The sequence below is a fragment of the Ascaphus truei genome, chromosome 5 (assembly GCF_040206685.1).
Source record: "Ascaphus truei isolate aAscTru1 chromosome 5, aAscTru1.hap1, whole genome shotgun sequence".
Lineage (NCBI taxonomy): Eukaryota > Metazoa > Chordata > Amphibia > Anura > Ascaphidae > Ascaphus > Ascaphus truei.
The window spans coordinates 299,004,787-299,030,276 of record NC_134487.1 but is presented as its reverse complement, the minus strand read 5'-3'; the positions used below and the strand labels follow the sequence as shown (position 1 = coordinate 299,030,276).

Here is a 25,490-nt window from a genome sequence, read left to right as displayed (position 1 = left end):
CCTCCTGTCCACTGCCCCCCCCTCCTGTCCACTGCATCCCCCTCCTGTCCACTGCCCCCCCTCCTGTCCACTGCCCCCCCTTCCTGTCCACTGCCCCCCCTTCCTGTCCACTGCCCCCCCTCCCCCCTTCCCACCGCCTCCCCTCCCCCTTCCCACCGCCTCCCCTCCCCCTTCCCACCGCCTCCCCTCCCCCCTTCCCACCGCCTTCCCCCCCCCTTCCCACCGCCTCCCCCCCCCCTTCCCACCGCCTCCCCTCCCCCCTTCCCACCGCCCCCCCCCTTCCCACCGCCCCCCCCCACCGCCCCCCCCCACCGCCCCCCCCCTTCCCACCGCCCCTTCCCACCGCCTCCCTTCCCACCGCCTCCCTTCCCACCGCCTCCCCACCCCCTTCCCACCGCCTCCCCACCCCCTTCCCACCGCCTCCCCCCCTTTTCCCACCGCCTCCCCCTCCTTCCCACCGCCTCCCCCCCCTTCCCACCGCCTCCCCCCCCCCTTCCCACCGCCTCCCCCCCCCCTTCCCACCGCCTCCCCCCCCTTCCCCCTCCGCTCCCCTTTCCCCCCCCTCCGCTCCCCTTTCCCCCCCCTCCGCTCCCCTTTCCCCCCCCTCCGCTCCCCTTTCCCCCCCCTCCGCTCCCCTTTCCCCCCCTCCGCTCCCCTTTCCCCCCCTCCGCTCCCCTTTCCCCCCCTCCGCTCCCCTTTCCCCCCCTCCGCTCCCCTTTCCCCCCCCTCCGCTCCCTTTCCCCCCCCCTCCGCTCCCCTCCACCCCCCCCCTCCCCTCCCCTCCACCCCTGCACCCCCCTCCCCTCCACCCCCCTCCCCTCCCACCCCCTCCCACCCCTCCTCTAACCCTTCCCCCCCCACTCCTCTAACCCTTCCCCCCCGCTCCTCTAACCCTTCCCCCCCCCGCTCCTCTAACCCTTCCCCCCTCCTCTAACCCTTTCCCCCTCCTCCACCCCTTGCCCCCCTCCTCCACCCCTTGCCCCCCTCCTCCACCCCTTGCCCCCCTCCACCACCCCCTCCTCCCCTTCCCGCCGCCCTTCGCCTTCCTGCCCGCCTTACCGCCTCCCCACCCCCGCCTCTGCCTTTCACCCGCCCTTACTCCGGCCGCCTCTGCCTTTCACCCACCGCCTCACAGCCGCTGCACGCACTCAACAGACACCCGCCACACTCGACACATACCTGCCGCCACACACACCTGCTGCCTCCCGCCCCTACGCACCGACATCACTGTCCCACCGCTTCACACCCTAGCAGGACCCCCACTCACAGACAGCACTCACAACCCACGCGCCACCCGCCGCCTCACACCCTAGCAGGACCCCCACTCACAAACAGCACTCACAACCCACGCGCCACCCGCCGCCTCACACCCTAGCAGGACCCCCACTCACAGACAGCACTCACAACCCACGCGCCACCCGCCGCCTCACACCCTAGCAGGACCCACACTCACAGACAGCACTCACAACCCACGCACCACCCGCCGCCTCACACCCTAGCAGGACCCCCACTCGCAGACAGCACTCACAACCCACGCGCCACCCGCCGCCTCACACCCTAGCAGGACACACGCCTCACATTTTTACATCACTTATGGCACCAAAATATACATTGTACTGTGGTGTGGTTACAATAAACCATTTTTATACAACATCGTATTACATTTTCTTCCATCTTTCTTTTCAATATTATTATCCAACCTTTACAACAAATACTCACCTATTGTTCCACAATTTATAAATAATACTACCTATTACGCATTTACATCCCGGGCAACGCCGGGTCTCTCAGCTAGTATATATATATATATATATATATAGGTTAACAACAAAAGACAGAAAAGTCCAATGCTAGATCCAATGTGACACAAATACATAGTGAAATACTTCAATATAAGTAAGAGTCATTTAGTTAAACCCTTTGGCCAAAGCTGGACTCGGCCGTTTTGGAGGTTAGTGGCTCCTCTCACCCAGGGTTTAAGCTCGCCCCTCCCCACTTTCCAAGTAAGCAGTTCCTTTTCATGCAGCTGGTTGGGACAGATCCAATGCGATCATTCTTCCTCTAACTATAGAGGTAAGAATTTTAATCAGGTAGTGTTATGACCTGCAATATTTGGTCATGCCTTGAAGTGGCCTGCAAGCTTAAAATGCTTTGGCCAAAGGGTTTAACTAAATGACCCTTTTTCAAGAGATATATACAGTTAGGTCCGGAAATAATTGGACACTGACACCATTTTCATAATTTTGGCTCTGTACTCCACCACAATGGATTTGAAATGAAACAACCGAGATGCAATAGAAGTGCAGACTTTCAACTTTAATTCAAGGGGTTGAACAAAAATATTGTATGAATGTTTAGGAATTGCAACCATTTTCAGACACAGTCCCCTTATTTCAGGGGCTCAAATGTAATTGGACAAATTAACACAATCATAAATAAAATGTTCATTTTTAATACTTTGTCGAGAATCCTTTGCAGGCAATGACTGCTTGAAGTCTTGAATGCATGGACATCACCAAACGCTGGGTTTCCTCCTTTGTGATGCTTTGCCAGGCCTTTACTGCAGCTGTCTTCAGTTGTTGTTTGTTCGTGGGTCTTTCTGCCTTAAGTTTTGTCTTCAGAAAGTGAAATGCATGCTCGATCGGGTTTAGATCAGGTGATTGACTCGGCCATTGCAGAATATTCCACTTCTTTGCCTTAAAAAACTCCTGGGTTGCTTTCCCAGTATGTTTTGGGCCATTGTCCATCTGTAAAGTGAAGCGCCGTCCAATCAACTTCGCTGAATTTGGCTGAATCTGAGCAGACAATATATCCCTATACACTTCAGAATTCATCCGGCTGCTTCTGTCTTCTGTCACATCATCAATAAACACTAGTGACCCAGTGCCATTGTAAGCCATGCATGCCCATGCCATCACACTGTCTCCACCGTGTTTTACAGATGATGTGGTATGCTTCGGATCATGAGCCGTTCCAAGCCTTCTCCATACTTTTTTCTTCCCATCATTTTGGTTCAGGTTGATCTTAGTTTCATCTGTCCAAAGAATGCTGTTCCAGAACTGGGTGGCTTTTTTAGATATTGTTTGGCAAAGCCTAATCTGGCCTTTCTGTTCTTGAGGCTTATGAATGGTTTGCACCTTGTGGTGAACCCTCTGTATTTGCTCTTGTGAAGTCATCTCTTTATGGTAGACTTGGATAATGATATGCCTACCTCCTGGAGAGTGTTCTTCACTTGGCTGGATGTTGTGAAGGGGATTTTCTTTACCATGGAAAGGATCCTACGATAATCCACCACTGTTGTCTTCCGTGGATGTCCAGGCCTTTTTGTGTTGCAGAGCTCACCAGTGCGTTCTTTTTTTCTCAGAATGTACCAAACTGTTGATTTGGCCACTCCTAATGTTCCTGCTACCTCTCTAATGGATTTTTTTTTTTTTTTGCAGCCTAAGGATGCCCTGTTTCACTTGCATTGAGAGTTCCTTTGACCGCATGTTGTGGGTTCAAAGCAACAGCTTCAAAATGCGAATGGCACACCTGGAATCAACTACAGACCTTTTACCTGCTTAATTGATGATGAAATAATGAAGGAATAGCCCAAACCTATCCAAAAGCTTTTGAGTCAATTGTCCAATTACTTTTGGTCCCTTGAAAAAGAGGGGGCTACATATTAAAGACATGTAATTCCTAAACCCTTCCTCCAATCTGGATGTGAATACCCTCAAATTAAAGCTGATAGACTGCACTTTAAGCCCATATTCATTATTTAACTGTAACTTGAATTTATTTGGGTACACAGCCGAAATAACAAAACTTGTATCAGTGTCCAATTATTTCCGGACCTAACTGTAGGTATTTCACTGTATATTTTTGTCATATTGGATGTAGCTGTGGGATTCTTTGTTATTTGTTGTATACATTTAGCCACGCCCAGTAGCACTCCAATTGACACACACACACACATATATATATATATATATACAGCTAAACCCCGTTATAACGCGCCTCGTTATACCGCGATTCGGTTATAACGCGGTTTTCCCGTGGCTCCCGTTTTTTAAAAAAAAAAAAAAAAAAAAAAAAAATTTTTTTTAAAAAATTTTTTTTACATTTTTTTTTTTGCACACTGCACACACTCACTGCACACACACTGCTCATTGCTCACACTGCCACACTGCACACACACTGCACACTGCACACACACTGCTCATTGCTCACACTGACACACTGCACACACTCACTGCACACACACTGCTCATTGCTCACTGCCACACTGCACACACACTGCACACTGCACACACACTGCTCATTGCTCACACTGACACACTGCACACACACTGACCACACTCACGCACACTCACACACACTTACGCACACTCACGCACACTTACAGACACTCACACACACTCACACACACACACACACACTTACACACACTTAGACACTCACACACACTCACACACACTTACACACACTTACACACACTTAGACACTCACACACACTCACACACACTCACACACACTCACACACACTTACACACTCACAGACACTCACACACACTCACACACACTTACACACACTTAGACACTCACAGACACTCACACACACTCACACACACTCACACACACTCACACACACTTACACACTCACAGACACTCACACACACTCACACACACTTACACACACTTAGACACTCACAGACACTCACAGACACTCACAGACACTCACACACACTCACACACACTCACACACACTCACACACACTTACACACTCACAGACACTCACAGACACTCACACACACTTACACACACACTCAGACACACACTCAGACACTTACACACACTCACAGACACTTACCCACACTCACACACCCATATACACACACACACTTTCTCTCCCATATATACATACACACACACTCTCTCACTCTACACAGACGGGCCGCGACCAGCACCACCACCCGCTCCCCCCCCTCCTCCCGCGCAGGCAGCGGGAGCACCGGGGACAGCGGTGGGGAGAAGAAACCCCCCGCTACAACCTCCATGCAGGCAGCATGGTTCTGAGGTAAGCGGCGACCTGAGGGACATCCCCACTCCCATCTCCTGCCCCGCGGCCTGTCCCGCGGTGACAGGGTGAAGCGGGGACAGGAGGGACATCCCCGCTCCCATCTCCTGCCCCGCGGCCTGTCCCGAGGTGACAGGGGGAAGCGGGGACAGGAGGGACATCCCCGCTCCCATCTCCTGCCCCGCGGCCTGTCCCGAGGTGACAGGGGGAAGCGGGGACAGGAGGGACATCCCCGCTCCCATCTCCTGCCCCGCGGCCTGTCCCGCGGTGACAGGGTGAAGCGGGGACAGGAGGGACATCCCCGCTCCCATCTCCTGCCCCGCGGCCTGTCCCGCGGTGACAGGGTGAAGCGGGGACAGGAGGGACATCCCCGCTCCCATCTCCTGCCCCGCGGCCTGTCCCGAGGTGACAGGGGGAAGCGGGGACAGGAGGGACATCCCCGCTCCCATCTCCTGCCCCGCGGCCTGTTCCGAGGTGACAGGGGGAAGCGGGGACAGGAGAGACATCCCCGCTCCCATCTCCTGCCCCGCGGCCTGTCCCGCGGTGACAGGGGGAAGCGGGGAGCGGAGGGACATGCCCGCTCCCATCTCCTGTCCCGCGGGATGAATATGCGCTAAAGCGCGGCGGCCATTTTTTTTTCTCGCGACCCCGTTAGTAACGCGGTGATCTCGGGGTGGACCCCGAGACCCGCGTTATAACGGGGTTTAGCTGTATATATATATATAAAATGTGCTAATTTTTGGAGTTTCTTAGAGCTTGCCGGGTGCGTGCTTCAGTCCCGTGGAGTAGGTAGGATGAAGAAAGAGAGGGATGAGCACTGCAGGATAAACCGGGCTGGAGGCAAGTTACAAGCAAAACATTTTATAAGGCAAAACGCCAACTACAAAACAGAGAAAAAGATTCTCAGACGCATGTCCTGCTGATGGCGCTTTATCAATTAATAAATTGATAAATATTGATAAAGCGCCATCGGCAGAAAATGTGTCTGAGGATCTTTTGCCCTGTTTTGTAGTTGGCGTTATATACTATATATTTTTGAAAGCATTGTATGTATGTATGTTTCACTGTGTTCCCTGTCCCTAGCGGCAATCTCATTGGTCCCTTGGCCCGCCCGCCCCCGCACACCTCTCATTGGCCTTACACACTCACACCACCCCCTTGGCCCGCCCCCACACCTCTCATTGGCCTGAGGCGGAGTGACGGGCCAAAGGTCAAAAAAAAAAAAAACACACACACACTGCGCGGCTCTCATCGGGACCCGCGCGCACCTCCTCCTCTCCCCGGGTCTCCCGCTTTCCCGTGCTTTTTCCTCCTCACCCAGACCCCCCCCCTCCCGGCGCCGCTACAGTCAGCGGGGGAGCGGAGCGAGCGCCCGGGACACAGCGGGGGACTCTCACCTCACCACCCGTAGGCCATTCCCTCACCCGGCGCTCTCCCTCACCCCCCCCCCCACCACACACACAGAGCACGCGGCTCTCCCTCACACCGGCCTCTCCCCGTCCCCCCCCGCCACACACACAGAGCACGCGGCTCTCCCTCACACAGGCCTCTCCCCGTCCCCCCCCGCCACACACACAGAGCACGCGGCTCTCCCCTCACACAGGCCGCTCCCCGTCCCCCCCGCCACACACACAGAGCACGCGGCTCTCCCTCACACAGGCCTCTCCCCGTCCCCCCCCGCCACACACACAGAGCACGCGGCTCTCCCCTCACACAGGCCGCTCCCCGTCCCCCCCCGCCACACACACAGAGCACGCGGCTCTCCCTCACACAGGCCTCTCCCTGTCCCCCCCCGCCACACACACAGAGCACGAGGCTCTCCCTCACACAGGCCTCTCCCCCCCCGCCACACACACAGAGCACGCGGCTCTCCCCTCACACAGGCCGCTCCCCGTCCCCCCCCGCCACACACACAGAGCACGCGGCTCTCCCCTCACACAGGCCGCTCCCCGTCCCCCCCGCCACACACACAGAGCACGCGGCTCTCCCTCACACAGGCCTCTCCCTGTCCCCCCCCGCCACACACACAGAGCACGAGGCTCTCCCTCACACAGGCCTCTCCCCCCCCCGCCACACACACAGAGCACGCGGCTCTCCCCTCACACAGGCCGCTCCCCGTCCCCCCCCCGCCACACACACAGAGCACGCGGCTCTCCCCTCACACAGCCCGCTCCCCCCCACACACACACAGAGCACGTGGCTCTCCCTCACACAGGCCTCTCCTCCGGCTGTCTCCGCCTCTCCCCGCGAGAGGCGCAGCACCTCCTCACCGGAGCGTCTCAGCCTCACCGCGGAGGAGCCCGAGGTGGAGGAGGAGGGCGGCCGGGACCCAGAGGAAGAGGAGCGCGGCCGTGTGCAAGGTGAGGAAACGATGGGTTATTTTACGCGTCCCTGACTCCCCCTGCCCTTTGCCCCCCCTGCCCTCACTCCCCCTGCCCTTTGCCCCCCCTGCCCTCACTCCCCCTTCCCTCCCTCCCCCTTGCCCCCCCTGCCCTTTGCCCCCCCTGCCCTCCCTCCCCCAGCCCTTTGCCCCCCTGCCCTCCCTCCCCCTGCCCTTTGCCCCCCCTGCCCTCCCTCCCAATGCCCTTTGCCCCCCCTGCCCTCCCCCCCAATGCCCTTTGCCCCCTGCCCTCCCTCCCCCTGACCTTTGCCCCCTGCCCTCCCCCCCCTGCCCTTGCCCCTGCCCTCCCTCCCCCTGCCCTCCCTCCCCCTGCCCTTTGACCCCTGCCCTCCCTCCCCTGCCCTTTGCCCCCTGCCCTTTTCCCCTCTGCCCTCCCTCCCCCTGCCCTTTTCCCCTTTGCCCCCCTGCCCTTTGCCACCCTGCCCTTTGCCCCCTGCCCTTTGGCCTCTTGCCCCCTCCCTCCCTCCCTGCCCTCTTGCCCCCCTCCCTCCCTGCCCTCTTGCCCCCCCTGCCCTTTGCCCCCCTCCCTCCCTGCCCTCTTGCCCCCCCTGCCCTTTGCCCCCTCCCTCCCTGCCCTCTTGCCCCCCCTGCCCTTTGCCCCCCTCCCTCCCTCCCTGCCCTTTGGCCGCCCCTCCTTGCCCTTTGGCCCCCCCGCCCCTCCCTGCCCTTTGGCCCCCCTGCCCCTCCCTGCCCTTTGGCCCCCCCGCCCCTCCCTGCCCTTTGGCACCCTTGCCCCTCCCTGCCCTTTGCCACCCCCGCCCCTCCCTGCCCTTTGCCACCCTTGCCCCTCCCTGCCCTTTGCCACCCCCGCTCCTCCCTGCCCTTTGCCACCCCCGCCCCTCCCTTTCCTTTTGCCCCTCCCTTTCCTTTTGCCCCTCCCTTCCCTTTTGCCCCTCCCTTCCCTTTTGCCCCTCCCTTCCCTTTTGCCCCTCCCTGCCCTTTTGCCCCTCCCTGCCCTTTTGCCCCTCCCTGCCCTCTTGCCCCTCCCTGTCCTTAGCCCCCCTGCCCCTCTCTGCCCTTTGGCCCCCCCTGCCCTTTGCCTCCTTCCCTGCCCTCTTGCCCTCCCTGCCCTCTTGCCCTCCCTGCCCTTTGCCCCCCCCCCCGCCCCTCCCTGCCCTTTGCCTCCCCCCACCCTTCCCTGCCCTTTGCCCCCCCCGCCCCTCCCTGCCCTTTGCCCCCCCCGCCCCTCCCTGCCCTTTGCCCCCCCCGCCCCTCCCTGCCCTTTGCCCCCCCCCGCCCCTCCCTGCCCTTTGCCCCCCCCCCCCGCCCCTCCCTGCCCTTTGCCCCTCCCTGCCCTTTGCCCCCCCCCCTGCCCCTCCCTGCCCTTTGCCCTCCCCGCCCCTTGCCCCCCCCCCCGCCCTTCCACGCCAGGGCAACGCCGGGTATATCAGCTAGTGCCTAATAAAATGTTGTGATTGTAACTCGCCTCCAGCCCGATTTATCCTGCAGTGCTCAGCCCTCTCTTTCCTCATCTTGCTCAGCAGACAAGCCCCACTTACAGAGAGAGAAAGAAAGACAGGGAAAGAGAGACAGCAGCAGGGGCAAGGCGAAGACAGAGACAGTCAGAGAGAAAGAGAAGGCTTAAGAGACAGCCAAAGAAAGAGGAAGAGGGACTGCCAGATCGATTGAGTGGGCTCAAGAGACAGCCAGAGAGAGGTACAGCCAGAAGGAAAGCAAGAGCCATCAGAGCTAGGGAGTGTCTTAAAGCTGCAGAGTAAGCAATATCCTACATGTGTGTTTTATTTTAATAAATCAGTTTTGTACCATGAGAAAATACTTGCAGCATTTACAAAAAACAACAACTCTGAATGACATTTTTTATTTATTATAATGTAACAAGCATATTTTGTTTCTATAGCAACCATTTACAAAGCCACACCCCCTTCCACTTCTGAAACAGGCTTTGGCACACCCCTTTTTGAGACTTGGGTCTCCTCAGTGTGGGGTTGGTTATACTGGCTTTGCAACATGAATCAGGGATAGGTTTCACCACACTTAGTAAAGTTATTGTGGATGAGACATGCAGATGAGCATACAGAAATATTTCCATTTGCTATATGCTTTACTGTGGAGGTTTTTTGTCACTTTTTTTACCCACCATAACTTTACTAAGCATATATATATACATATACATGTATACAGTGTATAGTGCATTTGAGTGCCTAAAGTTATTAAGATAAAGAAGCCGTTAATGCTGGGGGATATAGGATTGGGACAGTGTGGAGGACGCTCTCACTGAGGAAGTGACATCACAGAATCAGTTAAGGAATAGCATAACTTAGAATCTTATGGCATGCACTTTTATGGAATAAAGTAATTTTTAGTATTTAGAAATCTCATGCTGCTTAGAAAACGGTTACACTGTCACTGGTTTGTTGCTGGCCCCAATAATAGCGGTGGGGTTCATTTAAATGAGCAATCCAACAGGTTGGTTTTTTTAACTTTATTTGTAACTTTTTTTACACCGGTTTGAAGCAGGGGGTCTTGCATAGCTGAACCCCCTTCATTTCTGCTCGGGGGACCCCCTGCTTCCAGAGATACTTACCTCTGTAGGGGGGCGCCGGTATCTCCTGCAAGTTTAAAGCTCCCGTATAACGTGGGCCAATAGGAAGCCGCACCGGGTGATGTCACGGCTTCCTATTGGACCGCATGATGCACAAGCTTTGAAAAGCAGCCATTATGTGAACCCCAGCTAGCAAGCCAAAGTGGCTACCGGCACCCCCTTTGGAGGTTTGTATCTCCAGAAGCAGGGGGTCCCCGGAGTTGAAATGAATGGGGTTCAGCTCCGCAGACCCCCTGCTTCAATCCAATGTAAAAAATAAATAAACAAACGCTTGGCTTTGCTGCTTTAAACCAAAAAACAAATAGGTCAGACACCGTAATCTAATGTAGGATTTGGCACACAAACATTTTCTAATAATATGACTACATAAAAATTCAGCATCTGGAGTCACTTAGATAATAGGCTGTGCACGTGTGCAACTTCCCTTGTCAATGCATCTGACTCGGCAAACCCGCATTTAAAAAAAAAAAAGCCTTTTAGAAATAGTGGGTTTTTAGCAAATGCATTGCTTAGAAAAACCAAGGTGACAATTTTCTGTTCGTTCGTTAAAAAATTAACCGGTCCCTATAAGAATCTAAAAACAAATGTGTACAGAAACGCAATATATGTGTCTTTCTTCTAGTTCTAGAAATGCTTCCACACACGGAGAGATCTCGAGTTTAAGGCGTGACAGGCACACACAACTAAGGGGGTTTCTAGAATCCCCAAAATGTCCAGGGCAAAATCACAGCTCTTTTTCCAGTCACAGGGGTTTATTTCCCAAGGTCTCCCGACTTATTTACCAAGGTCTCCCGACTTATTTCCCAAGGTCTCCCGACTTATTTCCCAAGGTCTCCCGACTTATTTACCAAGGTCTCCCGACTTATTTACCAAGGTCTCCCGACTTATTTACCAAGGTCTCCCGACTTATTTACCAAGGTCTCCCAACTGCAAAAACTGGGGCAAAATCTAAGCAAGAGATTTGCACCGAATTTATCGAAGGAAAAACTCCCGTTGCTTTCAATGGGATTCCTTTGACGAATAGGACTGGGGTTTTCTTGCACTGGGTTTGCTCTACTCTCGCAGTTAGGAAACTTTAGTCAATGGAACCCTTAAGTTTAGAACTCTGAGTACCAGAAAGGCAGGAAACACTCTGAACTTTTCCATGGCTCTGAATGGTTGCTTTGTTGGTTGTATTTTCTAAGAGCTAGAAATGTTACAATCAAACATATTATTTTTTTTTGTGTAAGGGGATATTAAATGGAAATCAACATCTGCAGTTGCTAAGAGTTCCCTTTGTAGTAAAGCAGCAGTGTAATTATCGGAGAAATGACAGACACTGACCTCCAGCCTGGCCTCCAGGCCCCGAATATGCTGCAAACCTCTCATATGTTCTGCTTCCAGTTTCTCAGTGACTGCTCTGTTGTTGGCTTCTTCTGAGTGGAGCTGTTCAATGAAATGAAGGTTCTTTGTAAGTGTAAGAATTCCTCAATAAAGAAAATTAGCTGCTTTGTAGATAAACTCCAGCACATGGCCAAATCTTTCAGCAGTTGTGAAATACCAAAACAGACTTACTCATTGCAATGCATGGCAAAAACACATACCTAATACATACACCGGTCTTACTCATTGCAATGCATGGCAAAAACACATACCTAATACATACACCGGTCTTACTCATTGCAATGCATGGCAAAAACATATACCTAATATATATATATATACCTAATATATATATATACCTAATATATATATATATATATATATATATATATATATATATATAGTTAAGTTATGGTGAGTAAAAAAAGTGACAAAAACCCTCCACAGGAAAGCAAATATGCAAATATAGCTGTATGCTCATCTGCATGTCTTAGGCAGGTCTGCAACCCCGCCTTTCCCCATTATCACCCAGCATACAGCACTTCCACTGCAGCAAGGGATTCTGGGAAATGACATGCAAATGAGCACACAGTGTCACTTTTTGCCTCAATAACCATTTTTAACATGGTTCCCTATAGGCTTAAGCTTGCTGCATGGTCACAGCTTTGAGCACAGCCAGGGTTAAGGTGCATACCCAGAAAACCACCCACAGACAGCTGTTTCGACCTTGATGGGTCTCATCAGTGTGGGGTTGATTTTACTGGGAATGCAAGAGAGGCTATGGGATAGGCTAAACCATAATACTGAGTTAAGTTATGGTGAGTTTTCTGGGTATGCACCTTAACCCTGGCTGTGCTCAAAGCTGTGACCATGCAGCAAGCTTAAGCCTATAGGGAACCATGTTAAAAATGGTTATTGAGGCAAAAAGTGACACTGTGCTCATTTGCATGTCATTTCCCAGAATCCCTTGCTGCAGTGGAAGTGCTGTATGCTGGGTGATAATGGGGAAAGGCGGGGTTGCAGACCTGCCTAAGACATGCAGATGAGCATACAGCTATATTTGTGTGTATATATATATATATATATACACCAGCCTTTCTTCACAACAAATAGACTGCTACTGTATACTGTATCTAGGCCTGTGGTACTGATACGTTTTAACATATAAATACAAGCACATTGTTACTTTGTTAGTTGTAAAGTACATAATGGCACATATTAATATTAACTAGGTGACTATTCCATAAAACACTTTCTAGTGCTGGAAGACTATTTATAGCTCATTCAAGTGACTGAGCAGTAAGGAGACTTCCGGTGCCGGAAAGGTGTCCTATAAAATAGCACCACTTAGTAATGTGGCCCGATATCTTGTTATAGGAGTCCTGAGATATTTAGTTTACAGTAGCTATAGTTCATGCTATGTTGAATATTTCTGTGTGTATATTGATTCAACTATAAATCTAAAAATTAGACACAAACAGCAGTAAAGCATAAGTAAATCATTGTATGTATGTGCCCAGATAGTGTAAAGTAATTGAGTTGTAAAGTGAATTCACTTAATTAAAGTAACGGCATTTGGCTTCGCTTATCTTTATTTAGTGGACTTTAGGTACCAGGGACCACAGTTTGAGAACCACTAACCAAAATATTAATGGTTCACCTAAGCTAAATCACAGGAAGGAAAGTACTATAGCGAAAGGGAATTGATTTTGATACTGCAGTACAGGCAGAGCCGGCGGTACAACCATAAGGCGACCTAAACACACGCATGCGCCGGCCCTGAGTACAGGTAGAAAAGTAGGTATTGGGGAGAAAACCTCGTCCCAGTCTCAGAATAAAAGGCAGTGGCCGTATAATTAGCAATACATGTTTGACGTTATGAGAATGCCAACATTTCTTTCCAATTTGTGTTTCTCTGCCCAGTTTTGCTTTTCATATAACTTGGTTATCTACCACCAAGCCCTACGTTGCGTCTTCATATGCTCTTAATCACATATATTCTGAGCCACATTAATATTCAACCACATTTTGAGCGGCCAAACAATAGGCGGGTTCAACTAGAGTTGGAAGATCACGGCGCCTTGCAGCAGAGCAATTGTATCCAGGGCTTTAAATATGACCTTACTTAAAAGAGATGTAGACTCATGCTCTCTCCATCACTCTGGCGTCCCACTCCTGGATGGATTAGAACTGTTTTGCAAGATCCTGTGTAGACAGGGGAGTGACAAACCGCAGCCCTGAGGAAGGTCTCCCTGTGGGACCGAAACGTTGGCTTTCGTGTAAGTGTTGTTTTCAATACAATTGGCTTTGGATTACTCCCTGCTGTATGCTGTCTCCTTTACTGGTTTTTGGACTGGTATATATATATGAAATTCATTGCCATAATTAATTTGAACTGGTTTTTTTTTAGTTTGATATTTCAAAGTTTATATTTTCCTGCCATGCGTACGTGTAATGGCAGCATTCCAAAAACAGGGGTCGGAAGGTGAAATATGCTAATGAGAGTATTGTATATACTGGAAAATACACATTGGGTAATTACCGTCCGGCTATTTTTTCTCCAGGGGAAAGGTTTGCACAATGCCCACTAGTGTATATGCTCTAACCTTGGTTCCCCAAGGGTTGAAAAGGAGGAATTGAAAAAGACAGCAAAGGAGTCATCAACGTAGCAAGTGTTTAGACGCACGCACCATTTTTGGAGCAGAGCTGCAGAATACGCAAGAACTGTTTTTCGCATCTGATGCAGATTGTTAGTATTACGCCAAAAAAATAAGGTGCAGAGAGTCGCAGAACTCCCCAACTCCTCCTACTGAAGAGAAGGAGAAGTTGGGGGGGAGTTACATGGTGCACAGATTATAATGAGATGTATCACATTCTGCGTCTCTGCCCCAGCTTGCACCTTGGGGAAAGTCAGTAGGAGGAGTTGGGGGGAGTTACATGGTGCACAGATTATAATGAGATGTATCACATTCTGCGTCTCTGCCCCAGCTTGCACCTTGGGGAAAGTCAGTAGGAGGAGTTGGGGGGAGTTACATGGTGCACAGATTATAATGAGATGTATCACATTCTGCGTCTCTGCCCCAGCTTGCACCTTGGGAAGAGTCAGTAGGAGGAGTTGGGGGGAGTTACATGGTGCACAGATTATAATGAGATGTATCACATTCTGCGTCTCTGCCCCAGCTTGCACCTTGGGAAGAGTCAGTAGGAGGAGTTGGGGGGAGTTACATGGTGCACAGATTATAATGAGATGTATCACATTCTGCATCTCTGCTCCAGCTTGCACTTTGGGGAGAGTCAGTAGGAGAAGTTGGGGGGGAGTTACATGGTGCACAGATTATAATGAGATGTATCACATTCTGCGTCTCTGTCCCAGCTTGCACTTTGGGGAGAGTCAGTAGGAGAAGTTGGGGAGAGTTACATGGGGCACAGATTACATTGAGATGTAACTCCCCCCCAACTCCTCCTACTGACTCTCCTGAGTCTTCCGGAACTAGAGCTGCGCCGCCTGCAGCTGGTGCAGGATACTGCGGCCAAGTTGTTAACTAACTAGACCCATTCTTGCCACATGACACCTGTCCCCTGTCCCCTGTCCTGGCTGCCTGTAACATGGCAACTCTGTTTCAAGATGGATATGCTGACAAAAAGCTCCAAAAGGCATTTGATCAGTGAACCACACTCTATTAGACATGTTATAGCTTTAAAAGTTCTCCTTTCATTTTTTTTATAACTGTTACAGTCGCTTTAAATGTGTGAAGTGCTTTGAGTCAATTGGGAGAAAAGCACTATGTAAATAAGGTTATTATTAAAGTTATTATATTGTCAGAAATTCCCCATTAGTTGAAAATCTGGTTTTCCTACATTTCAGAAACACTTGCTGTGATGGATCATTAATTGTGAATTATATATTCTTTATTTCTATTGGTGATCGATTTCAAGTTAAAAACAATGTTTTCTTCATAAAAAATGATATATTCACAGGGGCATCTCTCTGTTATTTCTCAACGCAGACCAGAGAGTTGAAAATGATGAAAAAAAATGCACATGCTGCTTTATGAAATCATGTTTGTTTCCAGGAGTAAATGAAATTCACCTGCACCATCTGGCGCCTCAGACCTCAGTTACGCATGGCTGCATAAGCTGCATCAAAAGTTACTTTATTCCTCTCCAAATCTGTCTGGGTTCCAAGGTGATGCTAAGACAGCCTGAAGAAGGCGCTGAGCCCACAAGTGTGACAGACTGCAGCAGTGTGTCCTAACATGATTATCCTAAATGTCCCCTGAACACAAGAGACGTGCAAAACGTTCAGCAAAGGTTGTGAGCCAGGAGAAATGTGCCCTGTTTCAGTCGTGGAAAAAAAAAATCGCGACCTAGGCAAAGTTCGGCTAGCACGACCACCGACAGCCTTCTCAGGGCCCAGGACTACAGTTCCCACCAGGGCCCCCTGTATTGGTGACCAAGAGCCCCCCCCCCCCTCTATGTCTTATAATCCCTCCCTCTCACCCCCTTCTTTCTCTCCCCGCCCCCCCCTCTCCTATCGGCGGCCCTGTCAGTGTGTATTAGTGAAGTTGAAGAATATAAAAGCAGCAAAACAGGAAAAATCCAAAGTTTTTTTTAAAAATAAATCAGTTCTGTAGTATTAGATAATACTGCCTAATGTCCTTTTTTTTATTATTATTATTTTTAATGTTCTCATCATCCTTTGGTTGCTAGAGCAACCATTTAGAAAGTCACATCCACTTGCTCTTTTGAAACAGGCTCTGACACACCTTTATGAGTTCTGCCCTTTGGCAACAAAGTATCACAAACAGATCTGTTGCTGTGTTCCAAACACCAGACTGTCTATTGCTCTGAAAGCTGTAACAGTAATATTATGTTACATATCGGCTGCAGCATTTCACTGACAGCAGCACAAAGTTAGAAGGCGGCCATTTCATTAGGCACACAATCAGGATTTTTACAGATTTATAACAGGAGCACCAAACGAATACCAGCTTAGATATGAATGTAGAATTATACATTGCCACATCCTTTACATATACAAATAAATTTACTAAAAAAAAAACTAACTGTGGAGGGGAATGTAGTGTTGCTGCTTTAAGTGCAGACATTATGGGTGAGAAGCTACAAAAAGCTAAGGGGAGTATTGCACCACAGTAGTTGCTGGTCCCTATGGCAGTGAAGGGTATGACATTTAAAACAGACTAGCCTGGCACATACCAGTAGGCACAGTCTAAAAACAGATATACTGATACATACAATGATATACACATGTACACTCACATGAGCAAAGGTACGCAGACCCTCATAAGCTTATATACTGTGATATACTGGTGCAATTGAAAACAATCTGATTTGGTTTGTAGGCTCCCCCGATTCCACCTGACCCCCTCTCCCCCACCACAGAACCCTTTACCCTCTGGGTGAGGGGTGCTGCCGGCTGGAGCCTGTTGCCCAGGTTCCCTTCTTCCGGCAGGCTCAGGACAACTGTCTCGGCTCCCCCCCCCCCCCCCCCTGTTGGTGGCCAATGCTTTACCTGCTCACCAGGGCTGTGGGTACAACGAGTATTGCACCGGTTTCCCGGTGAGACAATCCGACCGGCTATGGCTACACACATTCGACAAACATGTAGATACAATTGATATATTGTATTGTATTGTATGTCTTTATTTATATAGCGCCATTAGTGTACATAGCGCTTCACAGTAGTAATACATGTGGTAATTAAATAAATAACAGATAATATAAATAACAGATCATGGGAATAAGTGCTTTAGACATAAAAGTAACATTTCGGAAAAGGAGTCCCTGCTCCGAGGAGCTTACAGTCTAATTGGTAGGTAGGTAGAACGTACAGAGACAGTAGGAGGGAGTTCTGGTAAGTGCGTCTGCAGGGGGCCAAGCTTTATGTATCGTGTTCAGAATATCCACAGTGCTATTCATATGCTTCTCTAAGCAAGTGTGTCTTAAGGTGGGTCTTAAAGGTGGATAGAGAGGGTGCTAGTCGGGTACTGAGGGGAAGGGCATTCCAGAGGTGTGGGGCAGTCAGTGAGAAAGGGTTAAGGCGGGAGAGGGCTTTAGATACAAAGGGGGTAGAAAGAAGACATCCTTGAGAAGAACGCAAGAGTCTGGATGGTGCATAGTGAGAAATTAGGGCTGAGATGTAAGGGGGGGCAGAAGAGTGTAAAGCTTTAAAAGTGAGGAGAAGAATGGAGTGTGAGATGCGGGATTTGATCGGAAGCCAGGAGAGGGATTTCATGAGGGGAGATGCTGAGACAGATCTAGGAAAGAGTAGAGTGATTCTGGCAGCAGCATTTAGGATAGATTGTAGGGGAGACAGGTGAGAGGCAGGAAGGCCAGACAGCAGGAGGTTACAGTAATCAAGACGGGAGAGAATGAGGGCCTGAGTCAGAGTTTTAGCAGTTGAACAACAGAGGAAAGGGCGTATCTTAGTTATATTGTGGAGGAAAAAGCGACAAGTTTTAGAAATGTTTTGAATGTGAGGGGCGAATGTGAGAGAGGAGTCGAGTGTGACCCCTAGGCAGCGTGCTTGGGCTACTGGGTGAATGATTGTAGTTCCAACAGTAATGTGGAAGGAGGTAGTAGGGCCAGGTTTGGGAGGAAGTATGAGGAGCTCTGTTTTAGCCATGTTGAGTTTAAGGCGTCGGAGGGCCATCCAGGATGATATAGCAGAGAGACATTCAGAAACTTTGGTTTGTACAGCAGGTGTAAGGTCAGGTGTTGAAAAGTATATTTGTGTGTCGTCGGCATAGAGGTGATAATTAAACCCAAAAGATGTTATTAGGTCACCTAGAGAGAGTGTGTACAGAGAAAAGAGAAGAGGTCCCAGGACAGAGCCCTGGGGTACCCCCACAGAGAGATCATTAGAGGAGGAGGAGGAGGTGTTAGCAGAAGAGACACTAAAAGTACGATGGGAGAGGTAGGATGAGATCCAGGATAGAGCTTTGTTCCGATATACCATATTAATGACTAATGTGCACTGAACAACTCTGTTTCAGGTGTTTGTTTCTGTTTATCTCACTGAGCTCAGCTCTGCAGAGGTATCCGAAGGGCACCGATCTCATGCAAAATGTAAAGTGTTTCCTCACAAAGGAACGGGAGAACAGAACTTCCAAAAAGAACGACAGGCATAAATAATACAGAATATTCAGTCACAGATGCAAGACAGGTGAACTTAACTAAGAAGCTGAAATAATATCCCCGACTGGATAAAACAGAGAGAATATTTAACATGTGAATTTGATTCCAGAATAGCTCACTGATTGTAAATAAAGCACCTGGCCCCGATGGCATGCACCCAAGGATTCTTAAGGAATTAAGCTCAGTAATAGCCAAATCATTACATTTAATATTCAAGGACTCCATTTAGACAGCTTCAGTGCCACAAGATTGGCATAAGGCAGATGGGGTGCCTATATTTAAAAAGGGAGTTATATCACTATAAGGGAATTACAGACCTGTAAGCCTGACATCAATAGTGGAGAAGCCACTTGAAGGTTTAATACGGGATAATATTCAGGAATACCTAATGGATAACAAAATTATTAGTAATAGTCAGCATGCATTTATGATGGATGGTCGTGCCAAACTAACCTTATTATTTTCTTTGAGGAGGTAAGTAGGAATTTAGACCAGGGTAATGCAATTTATGTGGCCTACACAAGAGGTTAGTGTACAAAATAAAGCAAATTAGTCTGGGTACAAATATTTGGTTGAAGGACAGACAACAGAGAGATGTCATAAATTAAACAGTTTCAGGTTGGGCTAACGTTGTGAGTGGAGTACCTCAAGGATCAGTACTGGGACCCCTGATTTTTAACTTATTTATTAATGACCTTGAGGTTGGCATCGAGAGCAAAGTCTCCATCATTGCTGATGACACTAAATTATGTTAGGTAGTAGAATCAGAGCAAGATGTAATTTCTCTCTAGAAAGACTTGGATAGACTGGAAACTTGGGCAGGTAAATGGCAGATGCGGTTTAAAAACAGGTAAAGTTATGTATCTGGCAATCAAAAATAAACAGGCGATTTACAAATTAAATGGGCCAAAATGAGGGGCACAATCAGAAAATGTGATTGGGAGTGCAGTCGCGGTATCATGAGGTAACGACCTCACGTGGCAACGCACCATCACATGATGCAGCGACGTCACATGATGGCACATTGTCATGGCAATGTACCAACACGTCACCATGATGGCGCAGCATCACATGACACCACGATGCGGGTGAAGGAGGGCTGCTCGCTTACTGAGGCCTCGATCTATCCCCCAACCATCAGTTCCACTGCTGTGGGGAGGAGTGCAGGCCCTATGTATGTAAGCACGATAGCAATTCTAGGTGTGTGGTAACCTTATGGATAAAAAAATAGAAGCCTCAATAGCGTAGACTAGCGGTATGTAAACTGGGGGGCGCGAGACTGAGAGCGGGGTGGGGGGGGGGCGCGGGATTTACAGAGGCCCTGCGCACTTCCCAAAGGCACTTAAATTAAGTACCGGGGGAGCTGTAAACCTAACTTACCTTGGCTTCGGCGGCTTCTCACACGCGACGCCATGGCAACGGGGCATCAAATGAAGCCGCAAGGTCATGTGACATCACGTTGCTATGGCATCGTGATGTAATGACGCCGGAGCAGGGGTGAGGGGGGGGGGGGCGCGGAGCTGAGGGGACCGCAGGGAAAAAAGTTTGTGCCCCCCATGGCGTAGACTGATATAAAATTTATCAGAAGGTATATCAAAGAATTTTTACACTCAAATGGTGTCAGAATATATCAGTCACTCTCAGCACGCTATGATACTCTCAGCACGCTATGATACTCCCAGCACGCTATGATACTCTCAGCACGCTATGATACTCTCAGCACGCTATGATACTCTCAGCACGCTATGATACTCTCAGCACGCTATGATACTCTCAGCACGCTATGATACTCTCAGCACGCTTTGATACTCTCAGCACGCTATGATACTCTCAGCACGCTATGATACTCTCAGCACGCTATGATACTCTCAGCACGCTATGATACTCTCACCATGTTGCTATGATACTCTCCGCACGCTATGATACTCTCCGCACGCTATACTCTCAGCATGTTGCTATGATACTCTCCGCACGCTATGATACTCTCACCATGTTGCTATGATACTCTCCGCACGCTATGATACTCTCCGCACGCTATGATACTCTCCGCACGCTGATACTCTCAGCATGTTGCTATGATACTCTCCGCACGCTATGATACTCTCACCATGTTGCTATGATACTCTCCGCACACTATGATACTCTCCGCACGCTATGATACTCTAAGCACGCTATGATACTCTCAGCACGCTATGATACTCTCACCATGTTGCTATGATACTCTCACCATGCTGCTATGATACTCTCACCATGCTGCTATGAAACTACCATATCTGCCCTGTCCTGTCAGATGGCCGCAGCAGGACCAGGAATAGAGACCGTCTCTCTGCCTCCCGTACCTTTTTGCTATTTTTTAGCTTGTATTTTATGTCATCGAACATTCACGTTACGCGGAGAAGGTCTCGTGGCGCTTTTTCTATTCAGTACAGCATTTTGCGCTCTGGCTGGTGAGTCCATTAGGACTTATTGAGATGTGCACCTGTGGCTGTGGTTAGATTAATTGGCCTGCCACTTTATCAAAGAATGAATCAAAATGGAAACCTCACCCCCCCCCCCTCCCCCTTCTTCATAATGTATGTATCCTCTGAGGCAGGCACAGGTGCGCCATCATTGGACTTCAAACCTTAGAACACAATGTATCACTCATGTGTCCCAGAAGGCATTAAGTGATGAGGTTAGCATGAATGCTGTATTTATAGCATCTATTTAATATAATGTGAGGACAAATGGTTTCTCCAAAATGACTCTGCATTTCTCAGTGGGGGAGGGAAGAGATTAACAGGAGTGTCAGCTGTGCACAAGAGGCTGGCTAATGCCGAACAACCCGGAGAGACTCTCGTACGCACGCTCGTCAACTGCTGGTAATGAGTACTCTGTATGCCTGGTCAGACCTGGCTCACATCCAACATGTACACACAGCAATGGTGGAGGTGCGAGATTTACTGTGGGGATCTGTTTGAATCCAGAATATTCTGTCACAAAACAGGAAAAGAACATGTCAGCGAAACGTACAATAATTTAACCCTATGGTTACATCTCTCGCCCTCTATTCCTGTCCAGTTACTACGGTAATACCCAAGTATTTACATACACATTCACTTGCATGAATCACAAGGGGTCTTCAGGTGTTGTATTGTATGTCTTTATTTATATAGCGCCATTAATGTACATAGCGCTTCACAGTAGTAATATACGAGGTAATCAAATAAATAACAGATAATATAAATAACAAGAGCATGGGAATAAGTGCTTCAGACATAAAAGTAAGATTTCGGAAGAGGAGTCCGTGCCCCGAAGAGCTTACAATCTAATTGGTAGGTAGGGAGAACGTACAGAGACAGTAGGAGGGAGTTCTGGTAAGTGCGTCTGCAGGGGTCCAAGCTTTATGTATCATGTGTTTGGAATATCCACAGTGCTATTCATATGCTTCTTTAAGCAAGTGTGTCTTAAGGTGGGTCTTAAAGGTGGGTCTTAAAGGTGGATAGAGAGGGTGCTAGTCGGGTACTGAGGGGAAGGGCATTCCAGAGGTGCGGGGCAGTCAGTGAGAAAGGTTTAAGGCGGGAGAGGGCTTTAGATGCATAAGGTATGGTAAGGAATAGTAAGGCTTAGTAAACATGGGCCTGTATGCTTACAGAAAGAATCCCTTTCTTTCCGAGTAGGGCCCCCGGGCCTTCGGTATCAGAATTCGATTGCCAAAGCCAACAACTGACCCATTGTGAGCTTACTTAGGGCAGCAGTTAATCTTTGCTGCAAGGTGCAGGAGGAAGAAGGTCAAAGGTGAGCGAAAGAAAAAAAGAATGATTGTTTCAGAAACATTTTAATCAGTAACTGTTGCAAAATACGGAGCCAATAAATGCGGAGTGGTGTGCTCGGAGACGGGAGCTTTCTCCCAAAAGCAAAGTAAGAGGAATAACGGGTTATTTCCCCTGTTCTTGCGGATAGCGCTGGTCATGGTTTAGAGCAGGGGGGCGCAAACTTTTTTCCCTGCGCCCCCCTGCCGGCTGTCCCCTCACTCCCGCGCCCCCCTCCCAACCCCAACTTACCCGCGCTCCGGCGTAATGACGTCACGTTGCCATAGCAACGTGACGTCACATGACCGCGCAGCGTCATTTTGACGCCGCGTTGCCATGGCGACACAGGGAGGAAGCCGCCGGAGCCACGGTAAGTTAGGTTTACAGAGGCCCTGCAGCTCCCCCGGCACTTAATTTAAGTGCCTTCGGGAAGCGCACGGGGCCTCTGTAAACCCCGCGCCCCCCGTCGGCAGTCTCGCGCCCCCCCTGGGGGTCGCGCCCCACAGTTTGCGCACCGCTGGTTTAGAGAACAGATTACTTTTGCAGGTAATTATCCCTCTGTGTTTCAAGTAACGAAATCTTGATTGCAAGTTATTTGTGGAACAATGTACAATAATTGTTTTCTGGGCTGTACCAATACACACTGGTGGTTCTATTTTCATACACTCAGATTGCTTAAAAAGAAGCAAGCCATGTAATATTCTACGCGTGTTAAAAAAAAATCAGTTCTGTAGTATTAGAAAATACTTACTACATTATTATTATTTTTATTCAACTCTTAATGCCATTTTAATGAGTTTTAAAGCTGCATTTCATGTGTGTTTTTTTTTTTTTTTTTTAATAAATCAGTTCCATACTATGAGAAAATTCTTGTAGCATTTTGTTTTTTGGAAAAAAAATGAAGACATTTTTAATGTATTCTAATGTAACAAACATTTTTGTTTTTATAGCAACCATTTACAAAGTCACCTCCCCTTCCTCTTTTGAGGCACGCTCTGGCACACCCCTTTTGCCCTCTCTCTAGCAGTGAACCAATTGTGTCTATTGCCTGCCTGGTCACATGATCTTCCATTCAGAACTTTGCATCTTGGGTACTCTTCTGCAGTACTGACAGTGATTTAGTGATCCCCCAAGCTGAATTTTTGCCGATTGATCACAGAAGAACTGATCGGTCTGCAACTTAGTTAATCAGTTGTCAGTGTGCAGATTGTATCGATGCACATATTGAATGGAGAATTATTTTTATTTAAATTATTTATTTATTTTAAAGGCAGCTTTAATATACTGAGCATCCTTTGATTTCTATAGCAGGTTTTAGCCCACCTCCCCAGCAGTGTAAAATTTTGCAACACTTTCCTGTTTGTGATAATGTGTTGCCAATATTCCCAGCAGTTTGAGTTGCAAACTGTAACAATAGATAATGTTACCTTAGTAATATAATAATAATAATAATTATTATTATTATACTAATATAAGAATACATTGTAGCTGCTGAGTTACAGTGACTGAAGGATTTATTGAACCTGTAGCCATTAAGTGAACGCTGGAAGCGGGATCTTTTCTGATCGATCACTGGAGAACTCATCGATTGTCAGCCTAAGTTAGTTTTCAATAAAGGCTGTATATATTAAAACAAAAGTTTTGCTTGGATTGTCGCTTGAATCCTTTTACTGCTAGATGGGCCTGGAACGCATTGTTGGCCGCACCGGCAGGGAAAGGGTTAACTGACATAACCTAGTCGTGGTCCACATATGAACTGACAAGACAATGGAAAAATAAAATACTATTATTATAATGCAGTCACAAGGCACCAGCATATTCTGATGTGCAGTACAAAGGGTGAGAACAAGAACATAACACAGACATTTAGCAGTACCAATAACGCATACTATTATAATGGGTTATAGCTGCCTCTGCTCCACAGTGTACAGTCTCACCGTGCAGGGGGGCTGAACTCCTGTCCCCAAGACCCCCCAACAGGTCAGGTTTTAAGGATATCCCAGCTTCAGCACAGGTGGCTCAATCAGTGGCTCAGTCTGTGCTGAAGCTGGGATATCCTTAAAACCTGACCTGTTGGTGGGCCTTGAGGACTAGAGTTGAGAACCCCTAGTCTAACAGAAGTCTCCTGAAGAAATGGATTTTATTTAGATTTGTAACTCACTGCTGATTATTGCCAGATGAAATGTAACTGGTGCGCCCGCAGGAGCAAAACTGCCCGAAAGCTTAATTAGATAATATCTCAACTACAACAAAGGTTTCAGTTTTAAATAAAGAACTATGGTAGAAGAAAAACATTGATACCGAACGTTCGTATTCCAGCCCCTTCCCAATCATTTCCTAATTACTATATGGAGTTCCTTGTTGATCTCTAAAAAAATAAAATAAAAAAAAATAAAAAGGATGTCAGAATAAAAAAATTAAAATGGTGCTAGAACTCAGGTCCAAAAATAGCCCCAAAAAGTGCTGCCTACAGGGGGGGGGGAGAGCATGAACAAGGGTCCTGACTGGGCCACGGACCACGAACTATGCGCTACACTTGTGGGCCATTCCCGGACTCGATTAGACAGTGCCCCGGTCTCCTCCCGATGCTCCACAATCCGCCGCCCCCCTCCCATCCCCCTTGAAGATTCTGCCGTCACCACTCCCCCCTCCTCCCTCTACACACCAACCCAGGGGACAATGTCAAAGACGGTAGTCTTGGCTCACAGGAGAGCGTGTGGCGGCCCTGGCCCATCGCTGTATGATGTGCAGTAACACATTGTTTTTATGTTGGAAAGGGAACATGGTTTCTCTTTTGCGTTGCACACGTCTTTCCTTATGGGTTTTGTGGGGCGTTCTCTGTAGTTGGATTCAGTATTACTGGAAATGAATAATGAAATCAGATTGGTAAATGTTATTATTACGTTGCAGCTTCATCAATGCCCTTCTAATAACTTGCAGAGACGGGTGGGGGGCCGGGTTGGTCCGTTCTTCCATGTAGTAACACAGGAGGGAGGAGGAGGAGGGGGTATGACCCCTTTTATTGGACCAGCAAGTAGTTGATACGTTACAAGCTTTCCAACCTCTCAGGGCCCTTCATCGGGTTCTATCCTGAAGGAATAAAAGAAAAGAAGGAATGGAGTCCAGGATATTGCAGGAAAGAGACTACGGCACGA

The 25,490-nt window shown here is 48.8% G+C and overlaps 1 protein-coding gene across 3 annotated transcripts in view; it reads right to left on the bottom strand.

The window, feature by feature from the left end:
* The window catches only part of LMNTD1 (lamin tail domain containing 1), a 183,363-nt gene that overhangs the window by 93,773 nt on the left and 64,100 nt on the right, over nt 1–25,490 (bottom strand). For 2 of the 3 annotated variants that reach the window (XM_075602857.1, XM_075602858.1), the window contains one exon: nt 11,348–11,449. The exons of the other annotated variant lie outside the window; for it this stretch is intronic. In XM_075602857.1, the coding sequence (XP_075458972.1) occupies nt 11,348–11,449 (102 nt within the window). The remainder of the gene's footprint in view (nt 1–11,347; nt 11,450–25,490) is intronic. 3 annotated transcript variants of the gene reach the window in all.